This window comes from Octopus sinensis, linkage group LG13 (genome assembly GCF_006345805.1).
Source record: "Octopus sinensis linkage group LG13, ASM634580v1, whole genome shotgun sequence".
In the NCBI taxonomy this organism is placed as follows: Eukaryota; Metazoa; Mollusca; class Cephalopoda; order Octopoda; family Octopodidae; genus Octopus; species Octopus sinensis.
Window position 1 is genome coordinate 20,632,666 of NC_043009.1, and position 26,339 is coordinate 20,659,004.

The 26,339-nt window shown below is 37.0% G+C and overlaps 1 protein-coding gene across 1 annotated transcript in view; it reads left to right on the top strand.

Annotated features, from left to right (window-relative positions):
* Positions 1–19,186, top strand: part of LOC115218248 — a 37,109-nt gene extending 17,923 nt beyond the window's left edge. Inside the window, exon 3 of the mRNA XM_036508203.1 lies at positions 15,540–19,186. Within this exon, the coding sequence (XP_036364096.1) occupies positions 15,540–15,902 (363 nt within the window). The 3' untranslated portion in view covers positions 15,903–19,186. The remainder of the gene's footprint in view (positions 1–15,539) is intronic.
* The last annotated feature ends 7,153 nt before the right edge of the window (positions 19,187–26,339 follow it).

Here is a 26,339-nt window from a genome sequence, read left to right on the forward strand (position 1 = left end):
AATAGGAGCCCTTAATGAAATGCAGACATGTTAATGAACGAGCTACTTCTATGTTATCTTGTCGGTTCTTATAGGGATCACTGTAGGGAATCAAATACTCAATTGCTTTAAAATGAGATGATAATAGTAGTAGCAGAGGCAACAGCAGCAGCAGTAGTAATAGTAGTAGTAGTAGTTTTACACAGTAGTGGTATGGCTATGGTAATTGCTGTTGTTCATCCATGATCATGGACCTGTAACATGCATATTGTCAATCTGTTAGATGTTCCATTTTGACCAAACATCTCCTCAATTGACAACAAACATTACAAAAGTAATGTTTCTGTATTGAGTGCAGTCTAAGGATCTTAGATTTTATCCACAGTCCAGTCTGTTGCAAGGTTCCTGGTGGTTTCAGTAGAGGTGGGCAAAGGCGGACTCTGTCAGAAAGAGGAATGGGATATTGGCTTGTCGGTGGTGTTGATGTCAGTCAGAGAATGTGAGGGCTGGAGTTTGCTGTGTCCCTTGCTTGTCCAGTGATGTGGAAGGTGCTTTTTGAATATTTTTGTTTCATTGACTGTGGTGTGTGAAGTGTTGTGTCCCTGCTCAATGGATGTGACTTTGTTGTGATTTAAGAAGGCAAAACCAGGCAAGACTGGACAGTCTGTTGATTGTACATTAATTTTGTGGTTTCACTTTATCGGCCACATGGGCCAAGTATCAATGTTATTGCTCTTTCTGCATTTAATAATAATGATGATAATGAAGTTACTGTGTACAGTGTTCAGGTGCATTACAATTCATCAAAGGTGCACATACAGTCCATAGGATTATGTGCAAAAGTCAGGAAAGGGAACAGTGTATGAGTCATGATAGACATGTGTGCATACGTATAGAGGGGAAGGGGATATCAGGTGTGGTGTTGGCGAGTTTCAGGAAGCACGGGGGTTTTAAAGGATGCAATGTCTCGGCAACTGATACAGGTTGTTTGTTCCATGCTTCAGCAATTCTAAGTGTGAAGAAATGTTACCGAAAGTCACGGGAACTGTTTTCTGACTTTGTAGACATGTCCACGTTCATGTGTTTCTCTCTGTTTGTTGTTGTTGTTTAGTTCCAAGTCAGCCTTGATCGCGAGAACCTCTCATCAAAGACATTCATGCCTTCACTACCCTGTATTCTCTATGCCCAACTACATTGGGACATCCTTTAAGATAGCCAAGTGGGATCTGATGGAGATTTGGCTGTTATTTCTATAAGGTTCAGTGATCATATCAAGGTTCCCCTTTTAGCTTGTTGTCAGTATTGTTGTTGACATATTAAACTTAATTCTTTAGTGTGTGTGAGAGAGAGAGAGAGAAAGAAAGAGAGAGTGTATGTGTGTGTTCTCTATTGTGGCTAATAAGAAGGTAGGTGATGGGTTTGATAGGTGTTATTTTGTTTGGAGTAGAATGTCTGATTTAGAATTGGGGAAATTTTGCAACTGTGTCAGTTTTAAATATTCTTAAAATATATTTGTTGAGCATTATTTTTTATTTGGCATGTGAAACTTTTGTATTTTCGTTTTTGGCTGTGAATGTATTTTAAAGGATACTTTTAAAAACAAATTACTTTAACATCCATATTTTGTTGTATTCATCATTTAAATATATTTTGTAAGAAGCAAAACTCCTTCAAGCTTACAATATTTCATAAGAAATACACATATTTATAAAATATAATGTGCTTATAAGATACAGTGTGTGTGTGTGTGTGTGTGTGTGTGTGTGTGTGTGTGTGTGTGTATGAGAGATTGGTTACTGGCACTTGTGCCAGTGGCACATGAAAAGACATTCGAGCGAGGTCATTGCCAGTGCCGCTGGACTGGCGCCTGTGCAGGTGGCACATAAAAAACACCATTTGAGCGTGGCCATTGCCAGTATCGCCTGACTGGCCCTTGTGCAGGTGGCACATAAGAGCACCCACTATACTCCTGGAGTGGTTGGCATTAGGAAGGGCATCCAGCTGTAAAAACTCTTCCAAATCAAGATTGAGGCCTGGTGCAGCCATTTGGTTCGCCAGTCCTCAGTCAAATCGTCCAACCCATGGAAAGTGAATGTTAAACGATGATGATGATGATGATATATATATATATATTCAGTAAAAGCAATTAAGATTCAAGTGAGTTCTATTGAATTCACATGAATGCGGTACTTAACTTAGATGCACCAGAAATCTATATGGTATTAACCATAAAATAATGTGGGGTGATTATAAACAAGAAAAAGCAACAAGAATGGATTAGTTTTTCAGTACAATTGTTTCATACGAAGAACAGCTTTATTAAAAGCTGCAAATATTGCAGCAAATACAAGTGTCCCGTACTCATCAACCAAAACACATATGAGTTCTCCAAGCATCCTAGGGGGGTGAGGCTACGCTCATGAAGTATCGAAGATAGTTCTATAAAAAGCAAATTTAGATTGTAAGCAGACTTCCAAAGTTCTCTAATGATGCACAGTCTTATAACAGGCTTTTAAAAAGCCTGTTAGCTTCACAGAAAAGGTAAATCTATCCATAATGTAGGTGCAATTACCGGATATATGAGGAGATATTTCATACTCACAGACGATGAATCCATCCATGATTAATCCATAATAAGGTGGGTATAATTTTCTGATATATGATAAGATACTTGTCACACTTCTGTTCATTTCACAAAACTGCTATGTTAGAATTTCTAAAGGCTGAAGGAATTTTGTGGAGCAAAGAAAAATTGCCCACATAGAGCATTCTGGGATAACTGAAAGGAAAGGGGTTGCAGGTACCCACCTACACAGAAAGGTCTATATATATATATATATATATATATATATATACTTGTTGTATTACATAATGCATTGATAATTAACATTATTTATTTTGTAGTCTTGTATGTTGTAAAGATATTAATAATTGTTTTTATAACGTGGCCGATGCCAGTGCCGCCTTGACTGGCTTCTGTGCCAGTGGCATGTAAAAAGCACCAACAGATCATGGCCGCTGCCAGCCTTACTGGCACCTGTGCCGGTGGCACGTAAAAAGCACCCACTACACTCACGGAGTGGTTGGCATAAGAAGGGCATCCAGCTGTAGAAACACTGCCAGATCAGACTGGAGCTTGGTGCAGCCTCCTGGCTTCCCAGACCCTGGTCGAACCGTCCAACCCATGCTAGCACAGAAAACGGACGTTAAACAATGATGATGATAACTCCTGTCTGTATTGATCAAGTAATCATTCTCAGTTTGATTTTTATTGTATTTTCAATTTAGTTAAAAAATAATAATTGTGAAAAGTAGGATTTTTTTATAAAGTATAAGCACCATTCACTTCCTCCAAAAATTTATTGAAAATTTATTCTTAGTTGATATGAATGAAGTACATTGTTTAGATTTCTTGTAGCAAGATTCTTTGGAGGTGTGTAATCCAGATACTTGATTCAATGCCAAATTGTCTTTTATTAGTTGTGAGTTCTCTCATACAAATCTTTCCCATTTCTTATTCAATGACTTTCACTAATATTTTTTTTATTACCAATGAAGACTGAATGCCAAATGGAAGATAGTGAATTCAATACTGATTGGCAACAGAAATTTCACATTTTTTCTCAGAAAACTGCTGCTGCTGTTGACAAACTGTTAGATATCATTGATTTTCTCACTTGATATCACTAATAGTTCCTCTTTCACCTCTTCTGTTTCGGATTCACCCTTCTACAATCATAATGTTAGCCTCTATAATTATTTCTCTCACCAAACAGATACACATCCAAAGCTGTCAATCTTCCACAGCAATTCAAAACACTCTGTAATTTATTTTTTACAAGGTTTAGACATGACTATGGAGTTGAGAAGTTTGCTTCCCAACCACATGGTTTCAAGTTCAGTCCTACTGTATGGCACCCTGGACAAGTGATTTCTACTGTCGCCCCAGGGTCAACCAAAGCTTTGTGAGTGGATTTGATAGATGGAAACAGAAAGAAGCTCATCATGTGTGTGTATGTTTACATTTGTATCTCCTTACCTTGATATCGCAGTTGTGTGTATCACTGTCATACAAAGAATGTCGTTCATTTCCAGCATTCTACAAAAACATGTCTGACCTAGGGAAAATTATCTCAGTCAGGAAGGGCATCTGGCTGTAGAAAATCTGTCCCAAGCAAGCATGGAAAAGAGGACATTAAAATGCTGATGATGATGATGTTGATGACAAGGAAGCTCTTTTGTAGGGTGTTGTAAACTTTATCTTGCCTGAATATATTTCTCTAACACTATATCCAGTTAAAACACATATGATACATGCAGTTCCTAAGCTGTTCCTTAAATGCCCTATATTTACCATTGCCTTCAAAGATCTAATTCACCAATCTATATAAATTATATATATGGCAACCATCTATTATTTTGTTAACATTCATTCTCTCATTGTAATTTAGTCAGGGTAGACCGGACAGTGCTCAAAGCCTTTTTGTCCCTTCCTGACATGAGTGGGTAGTACCCAGGACATGTTTATTCCTGACAGAATGAGAGGGGATAGTCAGCAGAGATTGATGTGGTTAACATTTAGTTTGAAAATCAGCAAAGTGAATGTGACCAAAGAAGGGACTGGGCGCTTAGTCCAATGTTTGCAAAGAAACAAAATTCAGCAAAGATCCCAGTGGGGGTGGGGGTGATAGTGTAACGTTTTAGTTCTGTCACTCTAATTCTGAAATTGGACTCAAAATAAATTAACATTGGTAAACTCTTGTACTGTGTGTGATGCCGTCTCTAATTGGATTATATCTGCTACATATATTTTGATGTTGAAAATTCCATTGCTGTTCAGTGATATTGGTGTTCAATTATAGATTTACAATCGGATTGTTTGTTCTCTGTTTTTGCAATAAAATTCACCAACAACACTTGATAACATAAAATGTTATTTTATGCAATCAAGTATTGTTTTCTTTTATTCTTTACATCATCCTTCTGTTTAGCCTTGTGTTGTTATTTTTAGAAAAATCATTAATTTGTGGTTTGAGAAATTGTATTTTTTTAAAGAAAACAAAACCAGATGAGAAAGAGAGTAAGAGCAACAGGGTTTTGTGAATGATGAAGGATAAAACCTGTTTTGATAACAGAATGGAAGTGGAAAGATGGGGAGGATTTCTCTGTTGTAATAATAGAAGATTCAAATTCACCATTTTGTAAATAAAAGGGAAAATGAAGATATAAATGTACAATAAATTATATTTAAAGCTGCTTGTAACATATTTTTGCTTTGAAAACATTAATTTTCACTGAATAAATTTCTCAATTGCTTTATTTAGAGAGACTCTTCTCAAATTGTGTGCCACTAAACACTAGTGCACCATGAGATGTGGCTAGGTGCCCCATGAATTTACAATAGTGTTTCCCTATGTGTCACTGAACACTAGTCTGCCATAAGATGTGACTCCCCTAAAATAATAAAATTGCATTTTTCAAAAAATATGAAAAATATGAGAATTTTGTATGTGGAAGATGCACAAGTACAATAATCACCAAAAATGTAGAGAAAATAGTCTCCATCAACTGCCAGTGGGATAACCTAGAGGTAGTAGATAGCTTCTGTTATCTAGATGACTAAGTTAGTAGCAGCGGTAGATGTTCCGAGAGTGTAGCTATGAGAATAAGAATAGGCTGGGCAAAGTTCAGAGAGCTCCTACCTCTGCTGGCAATAAAAGGCCTCTCCCTCAGAGTGAAAGGCAGATTGTATGAAGCCTGCATGTAAATAGCTATGCTACACGGCAGTGAAACATAGGCTGTGACAGCCAAGGATAAGTGTCAGCTTGAAAGAAATGAAGCTGGAATACTTCGCTGGATGTGCAATGTCAGTGTGCATATGCAATAGAGGGTAAGCATCTTGGGAGAAAAGTTGGACATAAGAGGCATCAGATGTGGTGTGCAAGAGAGATGACTGTGCTGGTATGGTCATGTGATGTATATGGACAAGGACAGCTGTGAAAAGAGGAGCCAATCTCTAACTGTGGAGGGATCTGTGGTAGATGTAGTCCCAGGAAGACATGGGGTGAGGTAGTGAAGCATGATCTTCGAACTTTAAGCCTCACAGATGCAATGACTAGTGACCAGGACCTTTGGTGATATGCTCTGCTTGAGAGGACTTGTCAAGCCAAGTGTACCTGTGCTGGTGACATGTAAAGAACACCTTTCGAGTGCTGGACCTCATGGAGGCAAAGTGACTGAGTTCCTTTCAAGTGTTGGACCTCACAGAGGCAATGACCAAGACCTTTGGCATTATGTTGTGCTAGAGAAGAAGACCCATCAAACCAAACAAAATTGCAGTCATGGCAGATACTGGTGTCACACAAATTGGCATCCATGCCAGTGGCACATAAAAGCACCTTAGAGTCATGCAAATGGCACCTGTGCTAGTGGAACATAAAAGCACTCCTTACACTCTCAGAGTGGTTGGCATTAGGAAGAGTATCCAGCCATAGAAAACCATGCCGAGTCAGACTGGAGTCTGGTGCAGCCTTCCAGCTTACCAGCCCTAGTCAAACTGTCCAACCCATGCCAGCATGGACAAATGGACAATGGACATTAAATGATGATGACAATGACAACGAGAATTTTGGTTTCTGATGATAAAAGTTTAAGTTTTGAAAAGTGAATATTTCTTTTGAATATAAAAGATTTTGCATGTCAGAAAAATGTTAAAAATAATTAGTATTATTATAAGTTATATAAATATTGTTTTTAATAAATTTTTTGACTATTTCCAAAATGTGCCAAGACAACTTCTATCTGCCCCCAAATATGTGAGCCATTAACATATTTAGAAACTAACATTTTCTTTTGGAACGAAAGAAAATGGTAATTCCAGTGTTTTATGTTGAGTCCATGGATAACAGATGGAATGTGTTTCTGTTACCATGGTAAACTACCATAATAACCAAAAATTGTTGAGAACTGAGTGAGAATATGTGAAATAACTTTCTGAATAAGCTTTTTATTACAATGAAATATTCCTGGCTTCAAATAGAAGTGGATCTATTTTAGATTCAGATGCTACTGCACAATATAGATTCAGTTTTTGTTTGTTGTTGCTGTTGCAGAATATTGGCAATTAGCCAAATATTTGTCTCTTCACATCTTATTTCTTTGTTTCAGCCTGATAATTCCCTTCAATAATTCTCTTTAATTTTGTGGGGAGAAAACTAAGGAACTTAGAATTCCAAAAGTTACTACAGGAAGACCAAGGGTCTTAGATAGGGAGTGAAAGGTGTGTTATATGTAGCAGTTTATTAACAGAATAGCTAGAAATGTAGTCATCTGGTAAGCAGTAGATAGTTAATTCAAATTCTGTTGGCTTTTTTCTATCTTGAATTGATATTTAAATATTGTTCTACATGAAGCATACCTGGTTTATAAGTTTTATACACACACTCGTATGTTGTATAAACAATCATTATATTCCATCATCTGTCACTTATCACTGTTTCTCAAGGTCTACAACAAAAGTGAATAGCAACTTTCATCCAGAATAATAATAATAACAAAAATAATGGTTTAAAATTTTGGCACAAGGCCAGCAATGTCAGGGGATGGTGTAAGTTAATTTCCTTGATCCCAGTACTCGACATTTTTCATCAACCCTGAAGGGATGAAAAGCAACGTCAACCTTGACAGAATTTAAACTCAGAACACGAAAACATGAAATACCTATTTCTTTATTACCCACAAGGGGCTAAACACAGAGGGGACAAACAAGGACAGACATAGGTATTAAGTTGATTATATCGACCCCAGCGCGTAACTGGTACTTTATTTATCGACCCCGAGAGGATGAAAGGCAAAGTCGACCCCGGCGGAATTTGAACTCAGAACGTAACGACAGACGAAATACCGCTAATCATTTTGCCTGGCGTGCTAACAATTCTGGCAGCTCACTGCCTTAGTAATAATAATAATAATAATAATAATCATAACAATGATGATGATGATGATAATAATAATGGTTTCAAATTTTGGCACAAGGCCACCAATTTCGGATGGAGGGGAAGTAAGTATATTACATTGACCCCAGTTCTCAACTGTTACTTATTTTATCAACCCTGGAAGGATGAAAGGCAAAGTTTACCTCAGTGGAATTTGAACTCAGAACATAAAGACGGATGAAATCCTGCTAAGCATTTTGCCCAGCATTCTAACAATTTTGCCAGTTCACCATCTTAATAATAATAATAATAATAATAGCACTGCAGCAACATCAGCAGCTAAACCAACAGCTGTTAATCTGCCATCATTTGTTGTCTAAAGAAATCAGGAGAGACAATATTAGGACCCCTCAGCCTTAACAGTAATAATAATGAAGCTATAGTAGTGAGCAAATAAATAATAAAGTTGGAATTATAGTAGTAATAGTAGAATTATAATAGTTAACAAGTAAATAATAACCTAGAATGATTAACAAGTGGCATCGTACAACCATCGAATAGTCATATATATTTATATATACTCATCGTGCCACCATCGAATAGTCAGCAACTAAACGGGCAACCCCACTAAACATGCTTGCTTGGTGAGGAGGGTGGATTTTCAACATGCTGCGGGATTAAAAACAAGACCGACAAAGGGCAAAGGAACTCAGAAGTGTCAATGGCAATTCTGAAAACAGGTAGACAGAATTCATGAGCCTTGGTCAGCACTCTGTCTAGGAGAAGGAATAGGACTCCTTAGTCACAGTGGTGACAACCTGTCAGCATCCAATGGCTCCATGCCTGGGATGAAGGCGAATGAATTGCAAATCGAGACTTAACTCCTAAGCAGTATTTGGATGAAGATACAGGACCAACTGATGTTCACCTGTCTCCTAGTGAGAATCATGATCATGGTCCCCAACACACAGAAATGTGAAGGGAATAGGCCTAACTTATGGGTAGTAAGAGCTCTGCAGTCTAGGTTGCCAATCTTACTAGAGATGGTGTCTTGATAAAAATATTGGTTGGTAGCTAACTTTAAAGCACATACCTCATTGTTGAATGAAGATGTCTAATACAAATGTATGAAATAATGGTGTTAATGAGGCTGGAACCAAAGGTGAAGGCCTTTCGCCTGGCAGGTGCCCTGTGGTTGAGCAGTGCAGGGCTGGTCATCATCCAGAGACTGCTTATACACAAAACCAGAGGCAGAGAAAGTAGGATAAGGAGGCAAACCGAATGGTAATTGAATGCTGGATCAGGAGTGAACCCAGCAGAAGGGGATTCCAACAACACATGAAAGCAAAATGGAATAAAACAAAACTCTTCAAAATAAGTAAGCACAACAGTTAGCTGACCAGGCAAGAGCATTAAGAGCAAAAGGGTGGTTAACAGACATAGAAGAGATAAGAAGCAAAGTAGAAAATAGAACTAATACTTAACCAACAGATAATGTGTCCAGTGAGGACAGAGAAATGAATGAGGTCAGTGAAGACGTAGAGCAAAGTGTAAATGTAAATACATTCTCAGTAAATGAAGCAGAAGTAATGGGAAGAGCTATATTACAAGAATATGATGATAACCAACAAGACATAATGGGGATGCTGTACCGATATATTAGAGAAGACCAGGATCAAGAACCCCACAACAACATTGATCGATGTAAGCTCAAAGTTGAAACTGAAAAGATAGATTTGGTCCTTGGGCTATTCCAGACGAGAAATATAACTGAAACTAAGCAGCTATGGTTGCTGCAGATAGTTAGATACAAAAGAAGAGAACAAACAGAACATAAAGCACCATGCTGGCTTGGACAAATTTGTGAGAAGGAAAGTTAAAAGGACGTTTGGGAGAAGCTGATGGATTGAGAAGAGGGGAATTGCAGAACGAAAGCATAAGAATAATGCTGGGAAGAACCAATAGAACAAGAGATCGAGGTTATGATGTGATATTGGAAGAATTGAAACAAAGAGTAGGAGCAATCATTAAGGCAAAAAAGGAAAGATATTACAATAGAAAAAAAATCAATTCTGGCAAAACAGATTGTTTGATGGAGCAAATCAGAAGAAACTGTTTCAGGAACTAGATGGGCAATTACACGTAATAATGATACCAGATGCAGAGGAAAGCAAGGCATTTTGGAGAGGGATCTGGGACCAAGATGCAGATGAAGCAGAGTGGCTGCATGAAATCCAAGATAGGTTAAGAAATATAGAAGGCCAAGGAAACACAAAGATAACTACAGAAATGATAAAGAAGCACTGAAGAAAATTCCCAATTTGGAAGAGGCCAGGACTGGATGAGATCCAAGGTTATTGGACGAAAAAGCTGAGAGGGCTCCATGAGAGGATAGTGTAACAGCTAGATGAGTATTTGCAGGAAGGCACAGTATGCAGCTAGATGGTAAAGGGAAAGACATTGTTATGTGCCAAGGATCCTGAAAACGGAAATGTTGCATCCAACTTTCAATCAATAATGTGTCTTCTGCTAATGTGGAAACTAATGTCAGGTGCTTTGGTCAGTGAACTGTATAGATACTTGGAAAAAAAGGGGGCTGCTATCCAACAGAAAGGGTGCTGAAAGTGGAGCTAAGGAATGAAGGATCAGCCCATAATTGATAATCTAATTATCAGAAACTGCAAGAGACGACACACGAACCTAAGCATGGCATGGATTGACTATCATAAAGCATACAATATGGTACCATAGTCCTGGATAGCAAGAACAATGGAAATGTATGGAGTAACAAAAAACAATGAAATGTTGGAGAACTGAACTGAGAGTGGGGAATCAGGTATTAAGAGAGATGAAAATCAAAAGAAGGATCTTCCAGCGGGACAGTGTGTCCCCACTGATGTTTGTGCAGGGAATACTATAGTTGGGGAATGATCTGGGAAGAGGTAAAGGAAAACTAAACCACTTGCTATTCATGAATGACTTGAAGTTGTTCACAAAAAGTGAGGCAGAACTGGACAGCCTGGTCCAGGCTACGGATTTTCTCCAATGAAATTAAGATGGAGTTTGAGCTCTCAAAATGTGCTACAATGGGGATGAGATGAAGAAAGCTTGCCAGGACAGAAGGCATATGGTTGCCAAGTGGTGAAATGTTGAAAGCAATTGAACCTCAATCCAGCTATAAATACCTGAGAATACTTGAGGCAGATGGAATTAAACACGACTTGAAAGGAAAGACAAAAAGAGAGTACCTGCAGCAAGTGAGAAAAATATTGGCTTCAATGCTGAATGCCAGAAACATAATTTCTTCAATAAACTTACATGCAGTCACAGTAGTTTGGTACGGTGCTGGAATCCTGAAGTGGACAGAGGAGGAGCTAAAGGAGTTGGACAGGAAGTCAAGAAAGCTCCTAATGATACATGGAGCCCATCATTCACATGCAGACACTGTTTGCCTATACAGGGAGAGAGAAAATGGAGGAAGAGGACTGATAAGTGTGAAAGATTGTATCTGTATCAAATTCAAGAGCCTAATGAGATACCTATCCCAAATTAAGGAAACCATGCTAGTGTCAGTCAGGAACAAGGGAGTATTGAGAGCAGAGAAAGAAGGAAGAATGATGAAAGCAGTACAGAAAGGACATGAAGAAGAATTATGCAAGAAACGACCACACAATCATTTCCATGCAGCCACAACAGAAGTTGCTGGGAAAAATAAGTAGGGTTGGCTGAAGAAAGGAACCCTAAAAAAAGAGACCGAGTGGACTCTACTGGTAGAGCAAGATGAAGCTGTGGTCATAAACTGGAGAGTCAACTTAGGAATGAGCAAGTATCTCTGCTGTGCTGCATCTATAATAGAGTGGACAAAACCACTGCCCATATCATGAATGAATGCCTTAGACTTGCGCAAGTTGTAGTGACACAACTAGGTAGCGAAGGTGTTACATTGGAAACTGTGTAAAAAGTGGAGTTTAGAGAGAGGCAAGACGTGGTACAAGCACAAATTGCAGAGAGTGGCAGAGTCAGAGACTAGTAAAACCCTCTGGGATTTCCCAATCCAAACAATTCAGGTGCTAGAACACAAGAGACCGGCCCTGGTGGTGGTGGACAAGGTGCACCACATGTGCTATATAGTTGATGTTTCATGCCCCTTTGACCCATGAATAGTCAAGAAGGAAGGCAAAAAGATAAATAGATACAACCCTCTTAAGTACGAAATAGCCTATGGAAAATGAACAAGATGAAGATAGTACCAATTATTGTTGGGTACTTAGGGGCAGTATCAGAAGGCACCAAGAGGAATATAAAGGAAATTGGAATAGAGTGCCCAGTAGAACTGTTACAAAAGTTTTGCCTCCCTGGCACAGTCAGAATAATCAGGAAAGTATTAGATTAACTGAAAAGAGCAAATAGCATGGTACCATAGCCTGCTACACATGCAAGATTCCAGGAGTTCCAACAAAACCTATGATAAAAAGAAGAAGTAGTAGTAGTAGTAGTAGTAGTAGTAGTACTACTACTAATAATAATAATAATAATAATAATAACAAGGGCACTCAGAGAGTGCAAACGCGCGCCAAAGGAACACCAATGTCCTCTCAACGATTAGCCAGAGATGATTTTTAAAATGAGAAAATCTGAAATAAACTCAACTGCTCTTACAAACGATAATACTATTGGGCTGGTGCATAATTATTGTGGCTTTTCTTTCAACAAGTTTTATTCAACAAAAACAATAACAGTATTTAACAAAATCATCTTTAAATGACAGTTTGACCATCTGCCAAGCAAACAGGAAGCAGTAACTGAAGTAGATGGTGAATTTGCTCTGGAGTAATCATTTAAAGATGTTTTTGTTGCATGTTGTTGTTGTTTTGGTCGAATAAAATTTGTTGAAAAAAAGCCGCAATAATTATACACCAACCCAATAAAAATGAACCCAACCACTCTCAAAAATTAAGTTAAAAAAAAACAAAAATAATCCAGAATCCTTGTCTGGTACCTGATCGATCCCAATGGTAGTCATGGAATGTGAAGGTGGGCATGTGGGCTGTGTTTGTAAATCTGTGTGTGTGTTATCTGCAGTGGGAACAGGGATATGTTTCTCTATGAAGGCCTTTTTTTAGTCTATCCACTGATATAGTGTCTTTATGACCATTAAGGTCTATAGAGAAAAGTGTATCCATGTGTGAAAGAAAACGGAAAAGACCTGCATATGGTGCTGTTAATGGAGATTTAACAACATTGTTGCACACAAAAACATGAGTGCAAGAAGTAAAGCTTCCTTCAAAGTAGAGCTAGAAATGCAATTGTCAAGGAGGTAAGAGGTTTTAAACAGGAGCGATATATTCAAAATTGGTAAAACTAAAAATTGTTGAGGATAAATGAAATTTATTATTATTACTGAATATGTTAGTGTTATTTAATTTCTGAACAGTTTTGCTGCCAATTTGTTTATGTAGTTTGATTTCCTTATCCTACTAAGATAGAGATGTGAGTAAAATTAATTATAGAGAAACGAAAATAAACTTTGGAAATAGCAACACCACCATTACATGTGGAAACCATGAGCATGCTTTCAAGGGAGATAATCAGAGAAAGACTTGAAAGTCAATGCAAGATCATAATACTTCACATAAAGTAAATATTTCAAATAATCCAGAATCCTTGTCCAGTACCAGAGCAATCCCAAAATCTAACCAGTTTGTGTCAGTCATGAAGCCAAACATCCCTGAAAGTTTCATCCAAATCCATCCAGCGGTTCTTGAGATATCTTGTCCACAAACAAACAAACAAACATGAGTGAAAACAATACCTCCATCTTTGCTAAGACAGAGGCAATAATAATAATAAGAAGAAGAAAGATGGTTGTCTTGGTATAAAAGATGGTCTACAGCAAATATTCTGCTCAATACCACAGATTAGCTTGTCAGTTGTTTGACCGTAACCAGTTGAGCATGTCCCTTAGTGGCTGAAGATATGTGCATCTCTGATCATGAGCAGAAGTAGTGGGGAAGCATCATAGCCTTGCGTTGAAAGGAATACTTGGAGGTTTGGATAATTCACCTTTGGAAACATGGGTGGTTCGTTCAACATCCTTAAACAATCCTTATTCAGGGACCTTTTGAGCAGGATGGGCTACTCAGCCAGAAGAAAATTCTAAGTGGGCCCCACCTGCAAGGCCATGCACTGTTTATCCTGATATGAGATCACCATGTTGCGCACATGGTTGTGATGCATGTGCCTGGTGTACCCTTATTAGACAGGTAGTCATGATGGGTATACTGGGCTTCGTATATTTGTACCCCAGTGTCACTTTGATGGCATGCACTGCTCTCTCGCTCAATAATAATGATGATGATGATGATGAACATAAACATGAACCAGAAGGAGTCACCAAGAACAAGGAATGTAAGATACTGTGGGATTTTACAATCCAATGTGACTCCCTAATCAAGGCTTGGAAACCAGAAATTGTTGTGGTAGATAAAGAAGAAAAGGAAACCAGGATCATAGATATTGCAATATCTGGGGATGCATGCCTAAGTGACAAAGAAGTAGAAAAGATCAAAAAGTACAGACTGCCAAAAGATGAAATTGGAAGAGTATGAGAAGAGTGTCTGTCATTCCAGTAGTTGTAGGGACACTTGGAGCACTGACAACCAAGTTCAAGAAATTCATTTCATTCATCATCATTGTTTAACATCTGTTTTTCATGCTAGCATGTGTTGGACGGTTTGACCGGGGTCTGGGAAGCCAGGAGGCTGCACTAGGCTCCAATCTGATCTGGCAGTGTTTCTACAGCTGGATGCCCTTCCTAACGCCAACAACTCCAAGAGTGTAGTGGGTGCTTTTCACGTGCCACCAGCACTGGTGCCAGGGGAGGCTGGCAGCAGCCACGATCTGTTGGTGCTTTTTACGTGTCAGCGGCACAGAAGCCAGTCAAAGCAGTGCTGGCATTGGCCACATTCGGATGGTGCTTTTTACATGCCACCGGCACAGGGATCACAACTACAATTTCCATAGAAATTGGAATTGATATGAGAGCAGAGCAAGGCCAAAAAACTGTTCTGCTGGGGACAGCAGTATATTTCAATGTAACCATTGTAAGAAAAGAGTCAATGTTAGACTCTTTATGATTATCAGAACCTAACAACTTGTTATTGATGTATGTAAACAATAAAGATTTACATTTTTGGAACTACATCACTGCTTTTAGATTCCTAGAGTTAGAATTTTGTCAGAGTACATTCAGTTGCATTTTCTGTCTTTTAATAATTTAATCAAAAAGGGTGAGAAGCATTCAACCCTTTTTAAATGTCTCAGGGGAAAGAAACAGAAGGTTGGATTCCCAATCTAAATATGTGTCCTTGTTGTTAACTTTGAATCCTCCTTAAAGAAATACAACTTGGCTCTGTTATTCTACACCAAATTTCTTTGTAAGAAGATTAATTGTAATGATTAACATTAAAGGTTAAATTTTAGATAAATTAAGCATTTGTTTTCACCTTAATGTCGCTGTAAAATTTACTATAAATTGTTGTTCAATTGATGTCAAATTTTCTTGAAATCTGTCTCCTTTTATTTTTTAAATATTAAAGTTTTGTTTTATTTATTTCTTCGTTTCAGATGCACAACTGGCAATGGCCACGAGTCAGTGGGAAAGATAAATGTTTACACGCAGTGTTTTTCATCAATTTGCTGATAATGATCTCCTGTGCAGTAGCAACAGTAATGTGTTTTCTTTCAGACAATGGACAGGTACAAAAAAGTACCAAAAATAAAGTGAAACTCACCACGGAAGAAGTGATAACGTTGTCATCTGGGGTTATGTTTTTTGTTTCGTTCTTTGTTGCAATGACAGTAGAAATCAAAGCTAAACACACCATTTACAAACTGTTTGTGAAATTTATTATGCAAAACACTGAATGGGAAATTGATCCTTATGACCAGCAAAATGACCCAACATTTACTGCTCCTCAGTATGTATAAACATAGAATTTATGACGATATTACTTAAAAGCCTATTTTGGAAGCATTTACTCAACAAATTGCACTCTAGTTCATTCAACTAATACTAAAACATAATCTATAAATGATCTTCATACCTGATACTATGGAGAGCTCTGGCTTCTTAATTGCTTTTCTTTTTCTCTGCTTTGACATTTAAATACAAATTTGTCTGATGTTGATAAAATTCTATCATTTTTATGTGTTAACATTTGTAAAAATAATGCATTATTTTTCAAATGTTTATTACCAATGGGTTGGAATTTAATTTGCTATGAATTAATCGAAGGCATTAAGTAGACCTTATCTCAAAGTTAGAGTTATTATTATTACTACTACTATTATTATTATTATTTTTTTTTTTTTAATAGTGTGTTTATATTTTAGGAAAATAACTTCAATAATTAATTTGTTGAATAAATCACAAGAATTGTTATCCAGAAATATTTAAAGAGATTGTTAGTGGAACTTAGTTCTCTTGGCATTTTTTGTTAAGTTTTATTTCCTTGAGTTGTCTGTTCCATTAAGACAAACTTAGTTTTGCTTATTATAGCAGTTTATTATTATTTTACTATTTCTGTTCTTAAGCCATATGTTTATGAAATAGATACTGGGGATAATCCGAGGGAGCATTTAGTTTTGGTAGCTTGCTAATAGATACTGGTCTGACTGAGATGTTGTTAGTAAAAGACTTCCAATATGATTTCTCTTTAGGTAGGGAGTAGAGAGAGGAGGAGGAGGATTAGGTCAGTGACTCAGCTGAACTAGTTGAGTCACTCAACTAAACTAGTTGAGTCACTTGACTAAACAATCCACTGGAATAAAGGCTCTTGCTTATTCCATCCCACTCTGTTCTTACAAAACTATCTTTATGGCTAAAAGTGAAATCATACCTAAAACCATATCGATCTATCTAGCTATCTGCCTGTCTGTATGTCCATCTATCGTTAAAAAAATTCTAGGCTGGTTCATCCTTACAATAAAACACTAAACTCTATAATGTCCTTTTTTAAATGTAAACTCCTTCTCTTCTAACTTCAGTACAGTTCTCTAATTTCTTCTTAGCCTCAAAGACTTTGTGAAATCTTCCAAGATGTGTTTCAGGTATTTTGCTGCTATGGGTTTGTTGATCTCATACCTGCCCTCAAAATGGGTTCTTAATGTTTTCCCCCACCCCACCCAAACTCTGTAAAATCCTATGGTGCCAATAATGAAGAAGGTTCATGTTCTAAGTGTAACAATTTATTTCTGTGTTCAAATGAGATTTGTATGTTGACAACTTTGTGAATGGTTGGTGTGTTGTTGTGACACACAATTAATTTGTTGAGCAAACATTTAAAGTATCTGAAGGACATTCCAGAAGGAAAGTGTGTAAAGTCCTTTCAAGAAGCAATATAAGAAGGAAAGAGAGAACTGTATCCAAACTAGAAAATATTTTAAAATTGCCCTAATACGGAATTTATTTTCTTACACAGCTGATATCAAGTCAGCCCCATCTCATCTCTATTATATTTGCACACATTCTAGTCTGCTGTGAATAGGAAACTGATGGGGAAACGTTTCTTTTCCTCTCTTCAGAGCCATAAAACAATAGATATTTCATTGCATGCAATATCTATTCTTTATTCTTTATAGAATGCCATCTTATAAAACTCAATGCATTTGCATACATCTAGAAAATATATTTTCTCTTTACAAACTCTTTTTCCTGCTGGTCTGGCATGAACTGGATCCAAGGAAGCATCATACCAGCTGACACTGATTAGCAATATAATATCAAAACTAATGAACATAAGTGATCAAAGAAAGACTTTTGGGGGCTATTAATTAATACTTGTAAACGAATGAGTAAACTCAGTCCTTATTAAATGTACATAGACACACATATACACACACACACACAAACATCTATATATTGTCACATTACATCTTCAGTTTCAACGTGATAATTAAGACTGAGATTATTACATTCTGTTAATTAGCCCTTGTTTTAAAACCATTTACCTCTTTGACACAAATATTCCTGTTTGGAGAAATGAGGAGGAAAGCTGAGTGTACAGCTCTAATGAACTCTCTTGATATAACGACCTGGTTTTTATAGGATTTCTTAACGATATCAAACGAAATGTTTCAGAAAGAAAAACTGTTTGCTATGAAAGAAGAAAACAACCTTTTTATCTAATTCTAAACATTTGGTATTTTGTTATTGCTTTCTGCTTGGAAACGGTTTCTTTGTCACACATATAAATACTCAGACTTAACTCTCAGTGACATAACTAAGAAATATGGTTTCTACATCCTTGTTAAGCTTCACAATCTCAGTCTTTCAAAAGAAAAAAAAAAACAAACAAAAATAACAGAAAAAAAAAAGAAACAATCATTTCAAACCAAATTTCTCTGAACTTTGTCTAGATTCCTGAAGAGTAACTGGATGCATTATATTTATGCACTCAAAAGGCAGCTTTCATTCACACTAACCTAAACAAATGTTATTGTATATCATGATTAAACAATAAACACACGGGATCTGCAATAATATGGAATGCTTTTTCAGGACACAACTACAGTGTTGCCGTTGTTCTTCAGAGCCTTTTTGTTTTGTTTTGAGGGGTCGGGGGTAACGGGAGAGATTGATAAAACAAAACAAAGAAAAAAGATGATAGCATGCCACTATGTGTAATTCATGTTTCTTTCATTCTGAAATGATGCAGCATTGATATATAATTCAAAATTTCAACATAATCAGTATTCAAAGAAATGCTTCACAGCTATTCTATCAGAGACTTACCAAACATTGTAATAATTCTATTATTATCGATATATCTGTGAATATCAGACAATAAATGAAGTTGGTGATATTTTTTAATGAAATAACTTGTTTTATAAATATTTTAGCTTTCTTGCTTTTGTCTTTTATCTATCTGTGTATGAGTTTGTGTATATGTGTGTATATAATTGTGTGTGTGTGCGAGAGAGAGAGGGAAAGAGAGTGAATCTATATGAAATATGTATGATTACTGAGGTGAGTGTGTGCATGTGTGTGTGTAAAGACGGTTGTTTGAAGACAGTGCAAGGACAATTTTCCTTTTCAACCTATTAGATATATATATCTATTCATGGTGTATCCATCCGTGAGTTATTAGCCTTTATCAACGAAACACTCTCTGTATTTAAACCTTTTTTTTTTTTCTATTTACAATAAATGAATCAACTTTTAAATCACATCAGTATGATTCATCTCATCAATAAATTCCTTTTATTTACAATTCACTGTTTTTTTTTTTAAACCTTGTTTACATTGGCTGTGCATGCAAAATTAGGTGAATTCACAGACAGAGCCTCACCAAAGTAAATAGTTGCAACCATAAATGTGCGTGAAGACATTAAATGTAAATTTACTTGTTTGATGAGAAAATTTATTGTAGAGATTCAGCATTTGGTAACAGAGATCCTTGAGGAATCTCATCTCTTACTAGGGACATTTTTGCAGAGAAATTTGCTCACTTCTCTTAGCAGGTTGAATGACTATGGAAGACAAGGCTGTCTCTTTGCTTCAGTCTGTCTCAATGAATATTCTAGTTCCAATTTCTAAATTTACTGTTGGTAGAAAGAATAGCAGGAATATTCAGTTTTAAAGAGAACCGGCGTTGAAATATTGAACCTATATCTATGCTGCCAAAGTCTGAAAAACCTTCTTGTTGACTCTAGAAGAGAAAAATAGATGTAAATATGTCAGTTGTGCATATGTACGTGTGTGTGTATGTGTGTACATACATATATACATGCGTGTCGGTGACACGTAAAAACACCAACCGATCGTGGCCGTTTGCCAGCCTTCCCTGGCACGTAAAAAACACCCACTACACTCAAGGAGTGGTTGGCATTAGGAAGGGCATCCAACTGTAGAAATACTGCCAGATCAGACTGGAGCCTGGTGCAGCCTCCTGGCTTCCCAGACCCCGGTCGAACCATCCAACCCATGCTAGCATGGAAAACAGACATTAAACGATGATGATGATGATGATATATATAGATATATATATATATATATATATATATATATATAGAGAGAGAGAGAGAGAGAGAGAGAGAGAGAGGCAGACAGAGAGAGAAAGAGAAAGCCATCTCTGTATCATTGTTAATATATATACATCATTGACAAGCAAATTACTGCAGTATTTAATTTGAGATAACACCTCTCATGGACATGCTCTGTTTAAAAACACAATAAATCAGAGATGAAAAATTACTCCAGCAAGAATGCCAGATGCATTTCAGACTATTCTCTCCTTCCAATATTCATTTTTTTTTTTTATCTTTTCAATCCAGCACATCCATAAGGGATGTTGTCTATGGATAAATACTGTTTTAACTTAACTGTCAATGATGTGTATACATTCAGATGATGCATAGATGACTATTTTAATAATTTAATGCTGCCTTAATTGCACATACAGGTTATATATATATATGTATATATATATATATATAATATATATATATATATATATATATATAATGATAATGGTAATGATTTATTATCATTAGGCCACAGCATGTTAAATAATTACATTCATCCCTGGAAGAATGAAAGACAAAGACAATGTAGAACCCCTCTTCATGGTCCAAGACATTCTCTGGAATACTGGCCACACATGTAGCACAGTGCTGCTGCTTCATCCGTACAGACACGACAGATTGGTCAGTCACCAACATATTGGTCCAACCTTTGGCTCATAGATATGCTGTGTTTTCTCCCTGTTTCTTCAGTTGCTACAAAGGTGGCCTCTACTTCCTGAAACTCTGTGGTCCTTTTAACCTTTTCCTCAATCACTCTTGATTCACTCATTTCTTCTCATCCCACTGTACACCCCCCACCCACCCCACACACACATTGACCATTGACCCAGTTCTTTTTCCTCCAGGATATTATCCCTCTGCAACTCCTGCTCTGTCCTTGTTTCTTCTGCGGTTGTCCACTTGCAACAATTCAATACCAATAACATCAATGTGACTAGTGTTGGAGAATTTGTAGGGGCCATAGGGCACAGCACATTCAGACTTTTAAAGGCAAGGGGCCAAATTTGATCCCACAACTGAGATACTCAGAGCTTGTGATAATATAAACCGTTGCCTCCACCTTAATCTTTTCTCTAACCATTTCTTACATCCACGCATTTCAGAGGTTGGTGTGAACTAACCCCCTGTCCATAACTGGTAGACATAGCCAACATTGTTTAGAGACTTTTGAATAATAATAAGAAAGGAAATGTTACTTCTCCATCAGAAAGACAAGATTCTCGTGGCCAGTAAGATCACAATCTTTGAAAACCATCTAATATTCCTGGGAATTCTTGCCATTATTACTCTGTTGTCAGATTTTGTGAAAAATAATTTAAATCCTGAGACATATGTAAACAACAGCAGCTACCACATGGTCATTTGACCTGCAAGAAATAGCAGCTAGTTTCCTTCAGATGATATCATCTTTAAAAAAGTTACATTATTATGCATAGTATACACTTGTGCAAACATCCAACAGAAAACCTGTGATCAAGACAGTGCAGCCATAACCATCCTATGTGTTCCCTGTCTTCATGGAACCTGTGAACCTACCCAATTATCTAAGACAGCAAGGTGTGATTTAGGGAGATTTAGTAGCTATTTATAGCAGATCGAGTGAAATTATAGTACCATCTCAGTGACTCATACATTCTTGGTCATAACAGTTGGGCTTTCTTCTTCTTTGAGTCTCAACAAGTATTTGACTTTTTATGACAGAACAAAAAACCAAGAAGGAAGTACTTGAAAATGGCAATCAAAGAGAGAAACTAGAATATTTTCAAGTCTTAAAACAAAATAAATTCAAGAGAATGGAAATGGATAGGAAAGGATGAAGGCAGAAAATCAAGAGTTACATTATTTAGGAGCAATAATACCAAGAATTAGACAGATTTAAAAGCCAGAGAATGTATATAAGAAGAACCACAGGAGAAATATTGAGATGGTTATTCCATGGTATTGAACCTACAGGAAGTGGATGATAGTGTTGGTGGAGATAGCAATGAGGATAATATTAGAATATGAAGACCTTGCAAGTGACAAGTGTTGAGTGTTTCATGGAATAGAACTGATAGATTTTGAAATCCATACACAGAGCAGGAGAGTTAAAGTAATACAAAAATGCTAACAATTTCTTGCTTTAAAAGTATTTCATTAGATCACATCTTATTTATTTAGTTATGTTTGGAAAAAAAAACACTATATGTATTCTCCATTTGTGCAATCTCTGAAGAGCATGTTGCATTAGTTAAGCACACTGTTATCTAACAGCCAGTGCAAAACCAATCAGTAAGTTTAGCTGAAATGGATCTATAATTTCTATACTTTGATTAATTTATACACATAGTTATGTGTGTGCATCTATTTGGTCATTGATACCAATATGAATGTATGCATATGCATAGAGAAAAACTTTTCCAGTTCCAATATATTTCATTAAAAATTTAGTTTTGTTTTATGATTCAGATATTTTATTTTTAATTCAAAAAATTAATTTTTTGGTTGATGTTTTTTTTTTAGGTCATTTAAACAACTTTACCCTCCCTTCCCAAATTATATTGGACTCTTCCAGAATTATTAGGTCTTATTATTGGAATGTTCCACTATAAAATGTCACAATTATGTATTTGGTGTCTGTTGGGTTTATAAAGCATTTTTTGTTTCTTTGCTACTCTCCACAGAATGGTAAGTCAGAAAATGACATTGCTTCTTGGAATATTGACTTGAAAAAGGCAGCTGACATTTTCTGTCTTTGTCATTTCATTATTGGTAAGTGCCATTATTATTCTAAAATACCATCTTTAAAAATAAACAATTCCTTGCAATATTATAGATTTTGTTTAATCCCAGGTCATGAACCAGCAGAGATATGATCGAAGGTGTTCCAGCTATGGCCACCCATTTCTATAGTGAATCTGGGAAGATATTACTTAATGTTGTTATTTAAGCCCTGATCCAGCAGACATATGATTACAGACGTTCCAACAGTGAACATCCCATCTTTTAGACAAATTGGTGTATACACGATATATACACATCAAAGCTCAAGGGTCCTTCTTGAGCCATAAGCTCATAAGGCCAGTTTCCCAGATTCTGTGGCATATATATTTCCCATCTGGGACAGGATGCTGGTCCATTGCAGGATATATATATATATATACATGCCAGTGTATATAATACATATAGACAAGAAAATAAACTACTGATATATATTCGGAGAGCTGATGCTATTTACTCAGTTCTTCTACACAGTTAGTAGCTTTCCTCTCTGTCAACCCTAAAAGCTTTATGATATTTTGTATTAAGCTTTTCTGTTTACTTGTCTGGCGGAAGGGGCAGGTCACATGGGCCACTCCCCCAAGACTGGTGAGGTTGATGCCATTTATATTTCTCTTGGACTGTCGTAAGTTAACACCTGCAAGAAAGATCAATTTGGTGTTGTTAGAGCAGAATTGGACACAACAAGGTGGGGTGAGGATAAAAGAAGAAGAGACAAATGGTTAGAGATGCTTGAGTGGAAGTGGTGGCATGAGCCCAGTCAGTTCCAAAGAGCAGAGGCCATTATAGTAGTGGTAAATAAACAGGAAGAGGAGAGTGTGTCTGTGTGACTTTATACCAATTGGTTGCGTGACTCTTTTCCAGATGTGATCTAGGATGTTTGTGTATAGAGTAAAAGCAGCAACACTATTGTGGGCCTCACTTGAGCTTTATAAGGCATCAATAACTATTGTAGAATGAAGTATCTCCTGGCCATGAAAAGAAGGACCAGTCCTTACAGTGTGATCCTAGCTGTGTTAAGGAAGTGTTTTCATCAGGAGATAAGATTCTGATCCCCACCTGTCTTCACTCATTTCAAAACTCATTAATCCACTGCCAACTACATTGACAACTTTTGACATAGATTGTTAAATTTTAGTGGCTAAAATCCCACATCAAATTCTAGATATTCTCATTCACAGATTCCATTTAAAATAATGGTTTCAATTATTGTCTCCTTGCCAACATTCTCTTGTAGATTCACATCATATATAACCATCATCACCATCACCATTATCATCATCATCATCATCAACAACAACATCCATTCTTCTACACTTTCATAAGTCTGAAATTTATTAAGGAAAATTTTATGACTGGATGCCCTTCCTGTCACCAACCCATATTTGCTTCCAAATAAGGTAATATTTTCCAAAGTCCTTCAAACATAAATAGCACGATGGCTGGATATGATTTCATTGTTTGTTTGACAGGTACATTTCTTCCAATGCTCTCATTGTCCTCAGGTAACAATAAAAGGTCCTGGCTTCACTCTTTTCCTCTTGTGATTTCACTGTCTTCCAGAGACATGCAAATGCCCTACCTACATGTCTATCTTCAAAAAGATTGCAAAGACCCTGAATATACAACTTACTCCCCATCACTACTCTTGCTCTCCTCAAACAGCCCTCAAAGGCCCAGTACACACTTCTACTGATCTCCCTCCTTTCAAACACCCCTCACATGTTCTGGCTATACTTCTTTCCTGCAGTGATTTCATTCTCTTCAAACAAACCAGAAACACCCTTGTTACACTTCTTTTGTCTTGAAACTTCATTCTCTGCAGACCCTAAATATCCAGATATGCTGCTTTCTCCAGTCATCTCCATATCTTCAAACTGCCTTCTTTCCTCCAGTTATTACATTCTCCTCAAAGCGCTTGCAAATGTCCATTCTACAGACCTTTTTTGAAGTGAACTTGTTTTCTGAATGCCTAAAAAGACTTACTACATGCCCTTTTTCTAGTCATCTCAGTCCCCTAACAGCATTCAAAAACCCTGGCTACATTCCTTTTCTTCTTCCAGTGACCTCACTGTCCTCAAATGACCACAAAGGCCCTATCTACACTCCTTTCCTACTGTCACTTTGCTGTCTTCAAGCAACCGGCACTGGCACCGTTTACACCTCTCATCCACTCATCTTACAGTCCTCAAATCACCTACAAAAGCTCCTTTTTTCATCCAGTTATTTCTTTGTCCAGGATGTCTGTACTTCTTTCCACCACTGCTCTCACTCTTCTCAAATGGCCTCCAAATACTTTGGTTACACAGATATCCTCCATTAACCTTATAGCCTCAAAGAAGCCTAAAAAGGCCCCGGCTTTATTCCTTTTGTCTAGTAACCTCATTCTCCTCAAACAACCTCCAAAGATTCTGGTTACACTCCTTTCCCCCCAGTGGTCTCCATTTACAAATGGCCTGCAAATACTATGGCTACACACCTGTCCACCACATTCCTCTGTCCTCAAATGGCCTGCAAAATCCCTTCCTATACCTTTCCTCCAGTGATCTCATTGTCATTGAACACCCTGCAAAGGCTCTGGTTACACATTTTTTTTCCTACGATCTCTCTGTTCTCAGATGGCTTGCATAGGCCATGGTTACACTTCTTTCCTTATGTGCCTTTCCTTCCTGCCTTCAAGTGGCCTGAAAAGGTCTGGCTATACTTCTCTCTTTAGTGACCTTACTGTTCCTAAAGGCATTAAATTGACTGTGGTTAGACTTTCTCCCTCTATAGATCTCACTGTCCTCAAGTGGTCTGTGAAGCCTATAGACACTACCCCTTCCTGCTGACCAAATCATTAAAAATAAAATCAACTCCTGTAAGATCCCTAAAACTTTAAGACCCTATTTACCCACAGATAGCTCAATTGACAAGTCTTTGTTCCCTGCTCAGAAAAATGGATCAACTTGAAATTTTCTTCTCAATTTTTACTAATTTTTTATCAATTCAGTCAATTTATTTCAACCACAATTGTAAGTATAAACAGAAAATAAACTAATAATGATATAATAATAATAATAATAATAATATTCATCATCGGAAGAAGAACTGTTTTTAATAAAGGCACAAAGCCAAAGATTTGGTGAGGAAGATGTTAGTTGATACCATCAACTTCATTATCTTTTTTTTTTTTTAATTTTCAGTAAGCTGTATGCAGCTTTTTGTTTTGCTGTTAGCTCCAAGTGAAACCTCAACTCTATAAACCAATGCTTTAGAAAGACAAATTCCATTGAGAAGGCAAATATTAGAGTCGTTACAGTGACATGGAGGAAAAGAGAGTTGCATGTTTCTACTGGAAATGTTTTTGTTTTCGTTTTACCTGTATGGAAACAGACAGGTTTTGGGTGCAATTGGACTTCACCATAACACTCATCATCATCAGCATCATTTTACATCTGCTTTTCATGCTGGCATCAGTTGGACAGATCATCATGAACTACAGCTCTCTAAGACAAAGTGTTCTTACATGTACTTTGGTTTGATTTCTATGTCTGGATTCTGACCATTTTACTGAATGTTCTGGGTGCATTTTGTCAC